At 61.6% G+C, this 15,782-nt stretch overlaps 1 protein-coding gene across 1 annotated transcript; it reads right to left on the bottom strand.

Moving 5' to 3' along the window:
- Positions 1-7,996: 7,996 nt before the first annotated feature.
- On the bottom strand, positions 7,997-10,991 carry NKX6-3 (NK6 homeobox 3). Its single transcript, XM_074940092.1, has 3 exons — positions 10,607-10,991; positions 8,676-8,845; positions 7,997-8,397 (listed from the first exon to the last, which is right to left on the bottom strand). The coding sequence occupies exons 1-3, from the start codon at positions 10,974-10,976 to the stop codon at positions 8,176-8,178; spliced, it is 762 nt and encodes a 253-aa protein (XP_074796193.1). The 5' UTR covers positions 10,977-10,991; the 3' UTR covers positions 7,997-8,175.
- Positions 10,992-15,782: the final 4,791 nt, after the last annotated feature.

Here is a 15,782-nt window from a genome sequence, read left to right as displayed (position 1 = left end):
TTCTCCCTTTGTGCTGTGAGCCTGGGCTCAGGCCCACGTTAATCCTAAAGTCACTGCTGTTTCTGGGTGCTATGCTCAAGCCCCCAGATCTCCCTGGGCCAGCTGCAGTGGGTCCTGACTGGAGGTTGCCCACAGCCCCATTCTCCTCCCTCTGGGGCTTGGGCTGGTTTATTGCTCCTCCCACATGGGGCCTGGAGGGCCTGGCTTCTGTTTCCCTCTGCCCCAGTGCTGGGCCACTGGCCAGTCCCCTGCAGCGATACCACCAAATGCTGAGGCCTAGAGCCCCACCGTGAGTCCTTGCTGTGCTGGGTGCCTCCCTCAGGCTCTGCTTCAGCCAGCCTCCCACATAGGGTCTATGGCCCAGCCCCTCCGTACCCTGGCCTTTCTCCTGGAGCTGGGAGTGGGCTCTGCTCCAGCACCCTGGCGTGGGCACTGCACACACCAACATGCCTGCTTAACCCAGGCAAGGGGCTCCAGCGCTGCTCCACTGGGCCCCTCTAACCTGGAGGAAGGAACAGCCACTGGAAGTCACTCCAAGGGGAGTCTTTGCCCCCCATGCCAGGTTCTGGGCTCTCTCTGGGGGATCTCTCTACTCTCCTCATGTTGCGTGGCCCCCGCCTCAAGGCAGAGGCTCTAGCCCCAGCCGCAGCCTAGTTCCAGCTGCATTGCACGGTGTTTTGAAGCACTTCAGGGCCCATGTATGCACAGGGGTTGGTGTGAGCGTCAGGCCCACCCCATCCCAGGATCTGGGTACCCTGGGGGGTTGGGATGAGCACCAGGCTCCCCCACCATGTATGCAGGGGGTCACCATGAGCACCAGGCACCCCTAGCCAGGGCACTTATGTACTCAGAGGGGCCACCAGCAGCCAGGGTGACTGGACAGCAAGTGTGAACAATTGGGGCACTTTTTGTTTTTGGGGGGTGGGGGGAGGGAACTGCCTATATAAGACAAAGCCCCTAATATCGGGCTGTCTGGCCACCTCACCATGAGTGCCAGGCCCCCCATCCAGACTCCTGTGTAGTAGGCGGTTGGCGTAAGCCTGGGGCCCAAGTACTTAAAGGGGTTAGTGCAGATCACCCAGGTGCAAGGGGCAGGGCCCTTGCTGAGCAGCGGGGGCTGCTTGGGACCCCTTTGCTAACAGGTGTGAGCGAGGCCTTTGTCCCACAGAGGCTTCCTTACAAACGCTCAGCTCTCGCTGGCCATGCTGCTGGCTCTTGCTTGAGGCACCCTCCCTTGGCCTCTCACTGTCTACCAGGCTCCCCTGCCTGAGCTGTGAACTGCTGCAGGGATCGGGCCCTCCATGTGCACACCTGGTCATGTCACGCTGTCCGGGCCCCACAGGGGGCGCCCTTTCCCCACACGCCAGAGCCCCTGCCCTGGGGTGGTTGGGGAGGAGAGGGGACTAGCTGATGCAGGGAGAGGAGCATCCTCTGGGGGAGCAGGCACAGAGCCTGCCCTGCCTACGGCAGCACCCCGCATCCTGGCCCAGTCCCCTGCAGCTCCAGCCCTGGTGCCCACCCCCCTGCTGGGCCTCTCCCAGGTCTCTCCACAGCAGATCCCCAGGCCTGCTCCAGGCCTCCTGCAGCTCTCAGGCATTGCTCATGTGTGGGCCTGGGGCTGGGGAGCACAGTGGCTGGATCCTTCCCTCCACGCAGTGGGGCTGGGCTCTGAACACGTGGACAGCCAAAGCCTTCCAGTGCCACCTAAACCAGCGCAGTTACGTGGGCACCAGGGCTCTGGTGCCAGGCCCCAGCTGGGGCTTAGAAGTGCTTGCTCTCAGGGGTGGTAGGGGGCTCTTTACAGACAATGGCCTTGTCCCCGGGAGTGCCTAATCATTCTCCTCACTGTTACAGGGCCCTGGTCCTGCTCCTCCTAGGGTAAGGAGGGGAGACAGGACGCGCTGGTGATGTCTGGGTGTCCCCGCTCCTGCCCTCAGCTCTGAGGTGCTGCAAGTGTCTCTGTGAGTGCCCATGCTGCAGAGCCACACACCATGTCTTCCCCAGGCGGCCAGGCTGGCTGCTCCCTCCTGCTGCCTGGGCAGGCTCCAGCAGGCAAGGTGTGTGCCGGCCAGGTTAACATCCATCTTGCCGCGCTCCCCCTTCCCGTGGCCCCAGTCAATACGTCTCTCTCCGATGGGAAAGTTAATAAATTTAGCTCTAGATTAAAAGTATCGATCATTTCATTTGTAAACGATAAATAAACAGGGGGCGCTCTGGGCAGCCCACAAGGCAGCTGCTGCTGGCTCTGGCTGGTGCAGCAGTGGGGAGATGGGGACGGGGGGCGCTTGGCCCCTCATCTACATTCTGCCCTGCTGCCGGCATTGATTTCCTATTAGTCTCCCTGAACCACCCTGTAGCACATCATTCCAGGAGCTGCTATTAATGGCCTTTTGATAAATAATCACTTGTAAGTCAATAAATTTTTATTAAACAGTTTGGCGCTTTGATTTATGAAAATCCGACGGGGTTTGTCTGGGAGAAAAGGGATGTGGAATTGAAGTGGAGACGCCATCCATCTGCCTGCCAGACCGGCCTGCCTGCCCACACTCACCACCCGCAAACAATCGCCTTTTAACACAAACAGTCCAGCCGGCCAGGGAGCTGGGGGCCAGGGAAACTTTGTCTACGTCAGGGTTCTTTGCTCGGAGCAGCTGCCAGCCTGAGTTTCTGTGAACGCTTAACTTGGGCAGCGTCCGCGTCCCACTGTCCTGCTCTGAGGGCTGCAGGCCCAAGCACAGACAACTGCTGCAGCATTGGATCGGGAGGTAACGGAGGAACTGGCAAACTCAGGGAGAGAAAGGACTGACAGCCTGCTGTGAGCTCCCCCAGCACAGTGCCCAGCTCAGATGCTAGTGCTGTGAGCTTCTCTGCAGCAGTGCCCTGCACTGCCTCACTGGGCCTCCTGTGCTGTGAGCTTCTGCATAGCAGTGCCCTGTCTGTGCCCAGCCAGGCCCCAGTGTTGAGAACGGCAATAGGCTGTCCATGCCAATCTGGGATAGGGTACACCCCCCTCGCCTACCCCAGCAATCTGAGCTCCCTGTGGGTAACCAGTGGATGGTGCAGGAGCTGGGGGCCGAGGGAACCAAAGGGGTGACTAGTTTTTTCAGGGTAGTGGTGTGTCCCCCATTGGGGAGGCCTGCCTGGCTATGGATACTGTCTGAGCCCCATAGCTGGGGGAGAGGCTGGCACCCTGTTGGCCAGGTGTAACCCAGAGCAGGTAGAGCAGCACCCATTCGATGGCTGCGCTTCTAGATCTGAGTGTGTGTGTGTGGAGAGGCTTCTGGCCCCATTGTGTCGCCTGGCTTGGAGACATGAGCATGGCTAGGCCGGAGTGTGATGGGGGAGCCTAGATGGGGGGGGGTGAAGGGAGTGAGCTAGCCCTCCCTGGCAGCACAGGGATCTGTGGGGCAGAGCTGGCCCCCTCTGGAAGGGCTGCTGCAGAGGAGCCGAGTTGGGGCAGGCTGGTTACAGCTGCTATTTGTCACTCTCCCTGGCTGCAGGAGGCCCTTTGCCACCTGCTTTATTTGTCTCCCGGTGCTGACGTGGCAGCAGACAGGTGTTAAACTACTTAATCACTTTAAAATTGTTTTAATTTTCTGTTTTTTATTGATCTCCCCAGCACCAATTAATCAGCTCACTGGACCAGGCAGTTAGTACATTAAAAATTGTCAGCCACACCGGGCAGCTTAGAAAATGTCAAAAAAATATCCCGCCAGCTTCCTCGCAGAGCAGAGCCCAGGCTCCCAGCCAAGCGGCTACCTCTGGGGCTCAGGGCTGCTGAGACCCCCAAGAACCCACTGACCAGAGGAGTTTGCATATTCCTGGGGCCTGGCTTCTCCCACCACCAGCTTACCTGAGTCGCTGGACAGGACCAGGCCTTGATGCTCTTGGCACCCTGGTGTGAGGCCTCCAGCCTGGCCCCTGGCTCTCTTCAGGGCTGCTTCTTTTGCTGGCATTCCTTCATCCCCACCTGCCCCCCAGGAGGAGTCGGGGGGTGGCACAACCTGGGCAGTGTTGCCGCCCCTGGCACCTCTTCGCTCTGTGGGAGAGGGCAGGGGCGGCTGGGCCCAGACACCCAGGGGACCCCACTGAGGGGGTGGGGACTGTGCTCAGAGTGGGGCCAGCCGAGGGGCCTGCGCTTTGCAATGGCAGGGCTGCCAAGAGGCCTGCAGGACAGGGAGGGTCCCACGCTGCCAGGCGCCTGGCTTTGAGCTCAGCCCTCCCTTGAGAGGCTGAGGGAGCCGGGGAGAGGCTGGCAGCAGGGGAGCGAGGTGAATGCAGGTGACAGGGCCCGAGGGCGAGCGGGAGGGCTGCCGGGGCCAGCGGGCAGCCAGGCACTGCGGGCAGGGGGCACTGGCTCCGGGGAGGGGGCAGGCGGCCTGCGGCTCAGGAGATTACGTTGCTGTGGCCCAGCGGAGGGTCACGACTCAGCCGGCCAGGCACCTGCAGGCTCCAGATGGGGCCGTGCGGCCTGTTAGGCTCCGCACTGGGCTAGCCAGCGCGCGCCCGTGTGCCCGGAGCCTGGCGGGGCCGGAGTCCTCCCTGGCACCAGGGCTGGGCAGCCAGCGGCAGCGCCCTGGGGCCCGGGGCTTGGCCCGCGTGTGGCCAGGCTCCAGGCTCATGGGGCCCTGCTAGTCTCCACGCTGCAGGCCTCAGCCTGTCACCGAAGGAGCCCCCTCCCGCAATGGCGTACTCTGGGGCCGCCCCACGGGATCCCGCCCTGCTCCCCCATAGCATCAGGGCAGAGATTTTGCTATAGGTCATCATTCAGCTGGAAGGGCTCTTGTGCTGCCAGGAGCCAGGCTGTGCTGGGGGGGGGGGGGGGGGCCTCACTGTAGGGCCTGGGGCTGTATTGGGGGTTACTGTAGAGTCAGGTTGAGTGGTCAGGGGCTGGATTGCATGGCGGAGCTGGGGGCCAGGCTGTGGCATTGGGGATGGGGGATGGGCAGTGGCACTGGGGGCTGTGCCGTGGCACCAATGGACGGGCTGTGCGGTTGGGTGGGGGGCAGCCATGCCGTGGTGTTGGGGTGGGGACTGGGCAGTGGTGCTGGAGGCCATGCCGTGGCATTGGGGGTGGGAGGGGGCGGGGCAATTACGCTGGGGGAAGCATGCCATGGCATTAGGAGGGGCTGGCGGGGGCTATGCTGTGGCACTGGGGGTGGGCGGGCTGTATGCATGGGGGAGGCATGCCGTGGCGTTGGGAGGGGCTGGGGGGCCATGCTGTGGCATTGGGAGGGGCTGGACTGGGGGGGCCGTACCGTGGTGTCAGCAGACAGGCCGTGCTGTGACCCCGGGGCTGCATTGCATTGGTGATGGTTTCATGACAGTGGGGACTGGCGGACGGTGCAGCGCTGGGCTTTGATGCCAGGCAGGGGCTGCTGGAGGTCTGTTGGGGGTCCAGACCCCAATGGGTCATGGCAGCTGGGCTGGGCTATCTGGTTAAAGGTGCCCCGCCACACTAATCACTCTATGATAGGCCCACACCACCTTATCTCCTATTGATTTCCTCCCCAGGATGCTGCAGCTTGTTTGCTCACAGCTGGCCACCATGTAATTGGCTCTCACCTTTGGTAAGTAGGAGAGCTTATCAGGGGCTGGGTTATTTGCTAGCACACAGTGACGTGCACATGCGTGAGTTCGCACACATGGCTCACAATTGGGGTGCCCAGGCCCATCACATGTGGCCTGGCTAGGGCACCCTGTCCCCGTGCCTTGGCATGGCCAATACAGTGAGGCCCAAACCTCGTACCAAGGTGACCCACCAACTGCAGTTTGTCTTTTTTGCAATCCAACCGCGGGACAAATTTTTTGCAGGGTGGCACCTAAAATCAGGCCAGCGTCCTTCTCCACCATTGCCTCGCCCTCCTGGGAGGGGGCAGTGGCCACCGGCTGCAGCACCTTCTGCCCTGGCACGGCCACCTTAATCCCTCCCGGGCGGTGGAACAGGAGCCTGTCCCACCTCAGCCTGCAGCAGCAGCTCCTGTCCTGTGGGGCTGTGGCCAGCCCGCCAGCGATGCTATTGTGAATGACGGAGGCCAAATCTGAGTAGCTTTGCACCAGTTTGTGATGCCTGGCACTGAGGGGAAAGCCCAGACCCACGGGAAAAGAGCTACAGGGGGACTGGCTTGCACTACAACTGCCTCCCTCTCCCTCCCTCCCCACCCCAAAATACCCGCTCCCCCAGGGCTACCACACCCAGGCAGGGTCAGAGTCTGGCCAGCCCGTGGTTGGTGCAGTAGGAGCAGGAGAACCATGTTTACATGGGAACATGGCATGCGTGCACAAGTGCACACTCATCCCCTAGTGCAGGGGCTGTGCCCGTACTTCAACTGAACACATGTTATGTAGTCCCCCCACCCGGGCGCGTCTCAGAGCAAGCCTGGCTCCGGCTCTGAGCGCAGGCCAGCCCAGCCCAGCCCCTTGGGGGCAGCCCATATGCGCCCTACAGGCAGTGCTGTGCCCAGGAGGGGCTGGGCAAGCCAGCCTGGGGGCCTAGCATTGGCGAGGGCACACACAGGCTGCTCTGGGCACTCTCGCTTGTGACCCACGCATAGGGTGGGCGGAGGGCGTGCGCAGGTTGGAGTGGCAGTAAACACTCCTTTGCTATTGACACAGCATCAATCGTGTGGCTGCGACAGGTGAATGGGCTTTCACTCACCGCCCCAAGATAAATGGTATTTATTTGCTGCTAATAAGTTCCAACAAGAGGCCTAACGAGCGACTTTTGAACTGGTGCCTCATGCAGTAGCTCAGGGTACGCTGAGTACCTGAGAGCTACAAGTTGCAAAGAAACCCAGAGCTCCCCTCCCCCTCCAGGGCGCTGACCCTGCTCCCCACAGCACCCCGGCTAGGAGAGGCTGGCACTGGGGTAGCTTGGTGCTCCTGCTGCATTCAGCACTCTGCTGTATGAGGCGGGTCTACAACCGGGTCTCTGCGGCTGTTGGGCTAACCTCCCACCTGGGACTGGTCACGCTGCTCCTGGCCTGTCTGGACCCCTCCCCCAGCACCCCATGGCCATCGCCCCTTACAGCTGGGCTGGTTCTCCATGGGTCAGGGCAGCAGCCCTCACAGCGTTACTGCCTGTGCGTGAACGGCCAGCAACAGCTGCTGGCTCGGCCTCGAACACTAATGCTTGGACAGAGGGCTCCAAATGCCGCCTGCTGGGGTACCCGCCCTGCATGGAGCCGCGCAGGTCGGCTTCGCCTGGCCCAGGGAGCTGCACGGATCAGGTTCGCCCGGGCAAGTGACCAGCACAGACTCAGGCAGGAGCAGGGTGACAGCACGCAGGCCCTGCTGAGTCCATGGGGCAGAGAGCAGGGCTGGGCTAATGAGGAAAGATGGGGCAACGCCCCAGGTCAAACTTCAAATTAATTAATAAATAATGTACCCGCAGGAATCTAGTGCTGGTGGCTCCAGGACTGTGACCTTTTCCACAGCAGCGCTGTCAAGACTGTGTGCCAGCATCACCATGGCAGTGCCAGCGTCCTTTCAGCTGCTGCCCAGCTCAGCTACTGTCTTTCAGCCCCAGTGAGTGTCCCCAGCGCCTCCCCCTGGTTGCGTGCTGAGCCGAGGCCCAGGCCAGCCAACACTCAGTGCAGGTCCCGCAGGGACCCTTTGTTCAGTGTGGGGTTCAATGGGTTATAGCTTAACCCCCTCACCCCCCACCAGGCAGCTCAGCCATCGACACTCTGCTACCGCCCCAGCCAGCTGCACCCACGGACACGCCGCAGTCAAATAACTGCCCAAATGCAGAGGGGGCTGGGACCTTTATTTCATCACTGCTCATGGCACGGCAGGGTCTGTAACACCAACAGCCCGGGACATACTGGAGCCCGGCTTCCTCCTGCCCAGGGTGGGGGCAGCCCCCTCCCAGCATGGGGCAGGAACAGAGGCAGAGCCCCCCTTTCCCATTTGCAGCCTGGCTCTATGGCCCAAGGCTGCACCAGCAGCTCCTGTTGGGTCAGGGCTGCTCCTGTCCCCTCACGACTCAGCCGGGGAGGAGGCAGGCTCCAGCATCCCTGCTCCAGGACCCTGTACCTCACGGCTCGACCCCTCCCGCTCAGAGCAGCCCCTGCCAGCTCGGGCACTGCTCTGCGTGTCTCTGGCTCCGAGCAGGCTGGTGCAAAGGCATCTCGGGCACGGGGCCAGTGCCAGGCACTGCAGGGGGCCGGGGGCTCAGCCACTGTGGGTGCCCAGGCTGAGCACTGAGAACGCAGCCCGGTGCTTCCTCAGCAGCAGGCGGATCTTCTCGTCGTCTGAGTCAGGGTCCAGGGGCTTGTTGTACTCGTCGTCCTCGGTCTCAGAGGCGGCCCGCTCGCCCGCCACCCGCTGCGAGGAGGACGAGGGCTCCAGCGCGCTCTTCTTCCGCCATTTGGTCCGTCGGTTCTGGAACCACACCTGGCCGGGGATGGGGAGTGTGTTAGGGCTGCACTGAGCTGATGCGCCCCCCTCCCAGCTCCCTGTTCATCCCCACTGCTGCTGAGGGGTGACCAGCCCCCACTGCCCTGGCCAAGCCCCTCAGTGCCCAGTGAACCGGCACCCCCAACAGGCCAGTTTGCCAAAGGATCCAGCCCAGCCCTGAGGAGCTCGGGTCAGTCTCCACTGGCCCCTTTAATAAAACGGCCCTGAGTGGCCCGGCCCCTGAGTCCCAGCGCTGGCCCTGGCCCCTCACTCACCTTCACCTGCGACTCGGTCATGCCGAGGGAATAGGCCAGACGTGCCCGCTCGGGCCCTGCCAGGTACTTGGTCTGCTCAAAGGTTTTCTCCAGCGCAAAGATCTGGTGGCCAGTGAAGGTGGGGCGCGTGTGCTTCTTCTTGTGGATGCTGTCGGCCAGGTGAGCTGGGGCTGGCGGAGGGAGGGGACCGGTCAGTGCAGGGGGTCTGGCGCAGCTTGAGCTGACCAGCCAGGCACCTACTGCCCCAGAGGGCGCAGCTGGGCAGGACGCGCAGAGCCCTAGTGGAGCCCAGTGGGAGCTGTGCCTGCAGCCCCACCCCCCAACCCGCCGAGTGGGTTGTGCCCCACGGTCCCCCCTTTCCCTGGGGTGACAGTTCCCCCCACCCCATGAGCAGGACATGCCTCATGCCCCCCCCTGGGTAAAAGTAACCCCCAGAGGGGAATGTGCCCTGCAGCCTTCCCCAGGGAGCTGGTAACCCCCCCAGAGCAACAGTAACACCCCCCACAGGGTGACAGTAACACCCCCCCCCCAGAGCAGGCCCTCTCCTGCAGAGTGACAGTAACCTCCCCGGAGTGACAGTAACACCTCCCTCCCCCAGAGCAGGACACCCCCCCAGAGCAAGACGTGCCTCCCCAAGGGTGATGGTAACACTGCTTTTGAGTGGGATGCTCCCCACGCCCTGACCAGAGCAATAACTCCCCACCCACAAAGCTGGACATTCCCCACAGCCTCCCCGGGTGACAGTAACTCTCCCCCCACAGTGGGCTGCTCCCTGTGCCCCCCCGCCCCACAGGTGACAGTAACTCCCCCCTCCCAGTGGGCTGCTCCCTGTGCCCCCCCAGCCCCCAGGGTCACAGTAACGCCCTGTATTGGGCACGCTGTTCTGTCCCCTGAGTGGGGTCTGGCACCTGCTGGGCTTGTTTCGGATGCTGTCATCACAGCCACAAGGGATGGGTCCCCCATGCCTCCATCAGGGAAATGGAGGCCCAGCCCCACCCTCACGAGTGACATCAAATGCCCTTGAGAGGCCCAGTGGCCCTTGTGCCACATGGCACCCTGGTGCCCGGCAGCAAGTGGGGCACGCACGCTGCCTTGCCCAGCCAGCCAGGGGCATGGTGCCCATCCCGGCTGCTCCCAAGTCAAGGCCAGCTGCTATGGCCGGCTTAAAGCAGCCACTCGTGGCCCAAGGGCTTGTGCTAGCATGAGCAGTGGGGAAGTGCCCCAGGGCAGCCTGTCCCTCAGGGCCTGGGCTCCCCCCATGTTGGCCACCATGGGGTTCTGGAACAGGGGCTTGTGGCTACAGGGCCAGGCTTTCCAGGGCACCCACATGTCAGGTGTGTTTTGGGTGCTGAGCCCCTAAGGACCCCCACAGGGTTGGGGATCAATCAACTCACTCCTCCCAGCACTCATCCAACACATCCCTTGGAGGGGTGGGCAGGGCAGGCTGACAGGTCCCTGCAGGCTCTGCCCCAGTCCTGCTGTCCCACCCTCTCCCTTGAGCCAGGTGATCCCTGAGCCGGCACCTCTCCCTGCCCCGTGGGCTGAATGTAGCGCGTCCTGGAGCTCGCGCTGCTGGCAAAGAGAGCAGAGTTCCCACTCATGCAGGTGGGTGCCAGAGCAAGGCGCCCAGCTGGGGCAGGGGGATTCTGCCCCCAGCTCGGGATTCTGGGGCTCAGCCCCTCTCCCTGCAGGGGGCTCAGCTCTGTCCCTGCGGGGGTAAGGACGCTGATTTCTGCCCTGCCCTAGAACGGTTCTAACCTCTCGGTTAGAGCACGGGCTATGGGGCGCAGGCGGGCTGGGGCAGTTGGTAGGGGCATGGGGAGCATGGGCTAGTGGGGCCTGCTGAGCCAAACCTCTGTGTCTGGCCTCGTGCTGCTGAGCCCCCTGCCCCCCCCCACCCCCCCAGCTGCGGTGCCAAGCCAGGTACTTACTGCTGCCGCATGGTCGGCCTCCTCGCCAGTCCTGGCTGGTGTCTGCCCAGCAGTCCCTGCCACGGGATGGATAGTCGCTCCCTGCCTTGGAGAAGGGCCCCACCTGGGGTCCGTAGTAGACGGGCTGGGAGCCCAGGCTGTTAAAGCCGCCCGTGTGGGGGTAGGCTGAGAGCAGGCTGCTGTTTGGGCGGCTCAGGATGTCGGTGATGCCGTGCGGCGTGCCGGCTGCCAGCTGGGCGCTGAGTCCTGGCGGGCTGAGTTTGTAGAAGGAGTTCTGCACCGAGTACTGGCACATGGGGGCCTTCGCCTCCGGGAAGGGGGCCAGCGAGGGGCTGTTGAGCAGGAATGTCCCCTGCAGGTTGGTGTCCATGGCGCCGCTTCGCCCCGGCAGAGGCCGGCGAATGCACCAAACCAGCCCCTAGCGCCCCGGCTGCATGCCGCCTGCTAGCAAAGCCATCCCAGGCAGCCTGGCCTCGGTGCGGGGCCGTGCCCGCTGGCCACAGTCCTGCCGCTTCCCGACAGCCCTGCCTGGGCGTCAGCTGCTGGCACCGCCCGGGCAGCGGGCACCACGGCAGCCGCGTGCCCCGGCGGGCTCCCAGGGGGCAGACTGGTCCAGGAGCACCTTGCCAGGTGCTGGCCAGGGCTCAGGCCCAGCCCATGCAATGCCGGGGCCGGCTGACCTGGCTGACCCCAGGTGCCCCCAGAGACGCTGCGCCCAGGCCCCTGCCACAGAAGTTTAACTTCAAGAGAAGCAACATTTCTCTGATAAAGATGTGGGCCATTAGAATACTGGACCCCGATTGGCTGAGCTGCTGGGGCTAAGCTCCCATTGGCTGGGTGACAGGGCAGGCCCTGGATTGGCTCAGCCCAGACAAATTGCAATTTGAAAGATTAGCTGTAAAAAATAATCAGCTGCTTGCTGCGGGGCTCAGAGCCCAGGCCTGGGGCTGCCCCACGCCCCAGCCAGGGACGCTGCGCCAGGAGCCCAGGCTAGGCTGGGCTGGGCTGGGCGGGGCAGGGCCGTGCAGGTGTGTGCAGGGGCCACGGGGTTGGGGACTGCCTGGGCCAGAGGGTGCGAGGCCACGTGTGCGCGGCGGGGCCTGGGTGAGCGTGCAGGTCTGGCTATGTGCACGTATGTACATGCCCGAGAGCGCGGGCTGCCTGTGTATGGAGCGCCCCAGTCCCAGCCGTGGGGGTCCATACCTGTGCGTGCCACTATTTGGCCATGGCTGGCATGGAGACGGTGGTGGGGATGCATGTGATAGAGCGTGTGTGCGGGGGGGGCTATTGTGTGTTGTGCAGATGCGTATGGGGGGTATTGTGTGTATGGGGCAGGAGCGCTCATGTCTGCGGTGCAGTGCCCCGTGGCTGCTGGCTTGTGGTTGGTGGGCTTGCCTGGCCTTAGCCCATGTGGCACCCGGGCCCTGCAGGGGTTCCAGGGCAGAGGCCGCACCGCTCCCTCTGACCCCAGGGCCCATGCAGCCGCCCACACTGATGGACAGCAGCTGTGGGGAGGTGCAAGCAGCCAACAGGCCTGATCCCTTGGGCTGCAGCGCAGGGCTCCTGGTTCGTGTGATGTGTCAGCTCAATGAATGGGGCGGGGCAGGTGTGATTGCCCCAGCCTGGCGGGCTCCATTTTGTAGTATTAATCGTCCCTACTTGTACAAGCAGTGTCCTCCTGCTCCAGCCTGCCAGCCCCCGTGTGATGAAGTGGGACTGTTCTTAATGTTTCCTCTGAATAGTGTGGGGGTGCCTCAGTTTCCCCTATGCAGTTCTTAAGTATCTAGGTGGTGGGGTAAGGGTGTATGATCATTGCAGAGCCCTAGAGGGCAGGTGTGTGCAGGGGTCTGGACACAGAGGATGGCCGACACCCTGTTTCCTGGCACCTGATGGCCTGGGCCCTTCCCCCCTGCAAGGTGAGAGCTAAAGGGTTAGAGAACAAAGGAATCCAGTGACCTCCTGGCCCGGGAAAGGGACAAAGCCCAGAGGAGGAGGGGCTGGAGGGAGTTTCAGTTTGGGGCTGGCTGGAGACATGGAGTGAAGGGCAGACGTGGTTGTCTGGCTCACTGCCCCCCAAAATGGACCCAGCTGAGGGGTCTGGTTCTCTGCACCTACAAGCTCTGTTTTGGACCATATTCGTGTCGTCTAATAAACCTTCTGTTTTACTGGCTGTCTGAGAGTCACGTCTGACTGCGAAGTTGGGGGGCAGGACCCTCTGGCTTCTCCAGGAGCCCCGCCTGGGCGGACTTGCTGTGGGAAGCGCATGGAGGGGCAGAGGATGCTGAATGCTCCGAGGTCAGACCCAGGAAGATGGAAGCTGTGTGAGCTGTGTGTCCTGCAGACAGGCTGCTCACAGGAAGGCGACTGCCCCAGAGTCCTGACTGGCTTCATGGGGAGCAGTTCCAGAGCATCGCCCAGGGATTCCGTGACAACTGGTGGCAGAGGTGGGATGTACTGCACCCCGTGGACGGCACGTCCTGCAGTAAGTGACGGGGGAGCAGTAAAACAAAGGGGGATTGACGAGGACCAGGAATGCTGAAGGCTCAGAGAGGAGTGGTTTCAGGGGGCGGTTAACCCCTGGGAGTGTGTGACCAGCAAGAAGGACTGTGCAGTAATGGGGTCCCCCTGGGGACTGCGGTGAGCAGTCTCAGGGACGGAGGAGCCTGCGGCTTGGCCATGGGAGAGAGAAGGACTTTTGCAGTAACAGAGTTCCCCGGGGGATTGCAGCGAGCAGTCCAAGGGGCAGAGGAGTCTGCCGCTCGACCCTGGCAAAGAGGTGGTGACCTCGAGAAGGGCTGGCACATTAGGGGTTCTCCCTGGAAACCGTGGAGAGCTGACAGCACACAGGCCTGTGAGTCCACAACAACTTGGGAAGAGCGGAGTGATGGCCTGTCACCATCACAGGAGAAGAAGGAGAAGAAGAACATTGTAACCCTGTGCAGAAAGAAAGCGTTGAGCGTTGCAAAGTTCACCAAAGCACAGTTAATCGTGCAGCTGGAGGAGGATGACCGCTCTAAGGAGCAGATTCCTGACCCCAAATGGGGCTATAGCAGGATCTGGGAGCAGCTGGAGTGGTAGCCAGGCATCCCCAAGACTCCAGTCCCCGACCAGACGAGGGTCTTCACGATCAGGTTCCCCATCGGGGGATTGGAGACGGATGGGATTGGAGCTGAGTCCGAGAGAGCAAGAGGACTGTGAGAGACAGCGAGAGCCCGAGAAAGAGCTGCGGAAGCAGCAGCAGCATGAACTGGCGATGGTGGAGCGGAGAGGCCTAGGGGACCTCCCAGGGGTGAGTGGGGATAGACCCCGGGGGTGCCAGTTCCACAGGGAACCTCGAGACTAAATTGCTGCCCCTAGGTAAGTGGGGGGGGGATGTGGATGCAACCTCACTGCCTTTGAGCAGGCTGGAGATTTGAACCAGGGGGACCCTGTGAAAAAGCCCCGGTGTCTAGCTCCCTTGCTGGATCCCAAGGCCACAGACTCCGTCAGCCAGATGGGTGGGGAGGTGGACAGGCTCCCACTCCTGACCCCGACCTATATGTCTGTGTGGAGTTTCCTGGGGCCAGGCCCCTTGGACCTCCAGTGGGTGTGGAAGGTGATGGTCAATGAGGAGACATTCCTGGGGTGGCGAGATCCTGGAACAGAGAGAACTGTTGTTAGGACCTGGGTGGTGCAGCCTCAGATGCTGAGGGGCTGTGTGAGCTGGGTGAGGGTTCCAGGGACGAAGCCCCCCGCCCTGCCTATGGCCCAGATCCCTGTGCAGACCCAGGAGGGGTCGGGCTGGCTGGCTGTTGGGGTGCTCCAGGATACCAGCTGCGAGACCCTGTTGTGGGGTGACTCTGTCTCTTTGGGACAGGATCCAGGCCTTGCTCCTGTAACTGCCAAGGGTTTGAATTTGAATCCAGGGAACCAATCGGTGGAGAAGGGGCTCACGCTGGCTCTGATGCAGTGAGGAAAGAAGCGAGCTCGCTGCCTACCCCCACTGGGACAGCAAGGGCAGCGCTGAGCACAGCGGGAGCTGAGACCCCAGCTGAGTGGGGGGAGACACAGGCAGGGCAGGGGATCTGTGGGGAGTGGCAAGGTGCTTGGTAAGGAAAGTCTGGATGAGCCTAGGCAGCCTTGTGAGCTGATGGCTGTGTCTAGTCAGCAGGGTGGGAAGGCGAGGAGAGTGGAAGATGAGTGTCCCTGGACTTTACCTGTTAGCTGGGTGGAGAACTGGGACAGTGAAGGAAACGTGCCTGTGTCTGTCAGGGGTATTGACTTGCCTATGGAGGGAGCTACCCTGATCTCCAAGCAGTTGTCTGTGACCAGCCTTGTGTGCTGGGACAAGGGGAAAGAGATCCCAAGCTGTGTGTCTGGTCAAGGAGAAAGTGTGTCCGGCTCTTCTTTGTCTGTGGAGCAGACAGAAGGGGCCTTTCAGCCTGTGACGGTTGAGGGTCGTGCAGTTGTCTCAGAGTTTGTTCTGGATTCAGCTAAAGCCCAGGAAGGGAATGGCCCTAAGTTTGTGTCTGCTCGGGAGAATGGCCCTGTAACTAGGTCGCATCCAGTTAGTGTCTATGTAAAATCCCAGAGCCCAGACAATTCGGGTGCTTGTATTTTGCCTGTTGCTAGTGTATTGTTGGGAAAGGGTGTCGCAACTCTGATCAGGGTGAGATCCTAGCCAGGGCACAAGGAGAGCATGAAGATGATGTGATTCTGTTACGTACTGAGGGTGTGGAAACCTGTAGCAAGAAGGAAAAGATTCCTGAACTTGTGTGTGGCAAAGGGAAGGAGAATGCTTCTGACCTTTTATCTAGGTCAGTTTTATCTAGGTCAGGTCAGTTTGTCTGAAAGGGGATTGTGTAGGAATCCACCGGATGGGCCAGAGGTGATTCTGGATGTAAGGGAGACCCAGAAAGAGTCTGTTGTTGCTCAGGAAAGTGTTCCTCTAGAGCAAGCCTTAGGTAAAGAGGGTAAGAGCAGAATTTCTGTGAGGGGTGAATTGTTGCATAGAAAAGCCCTAGGGAAAAGAATCCTCATGGAGTCTTTGCAAGCAGTTTACTGCAACTGAAGGGTGTGAAAGTGATTTAATCAAGAAAGTTTCAGTTCCTAACAGCCAGAAATTTTCTGTTGTGACTGGATCCACTGACTTTCCTGTTGAAAGACCCAGTGTGGATAACTTTGAGAAGGTCTCGGA

This window comes from Natator depressus, chromosome 26 (genome assembly GCF_965152275.1).
Source record: "Natator depressus isolate rNatDep1 chromosome 26, rNatDep2.hap1, whole genome shotgun sequence".
NCBI classification, from domain to species: domain Eukaryota; kingdom Metazoa; phylum Chordata; order Testudines; family Cheloniidae; genus Natator; species Natator depressus.
The sequence above is the reverse complement of the archived record's forward strand: the minus strand, read 5'-3'. Positions and strand labels throughout refer to the sequence as shown.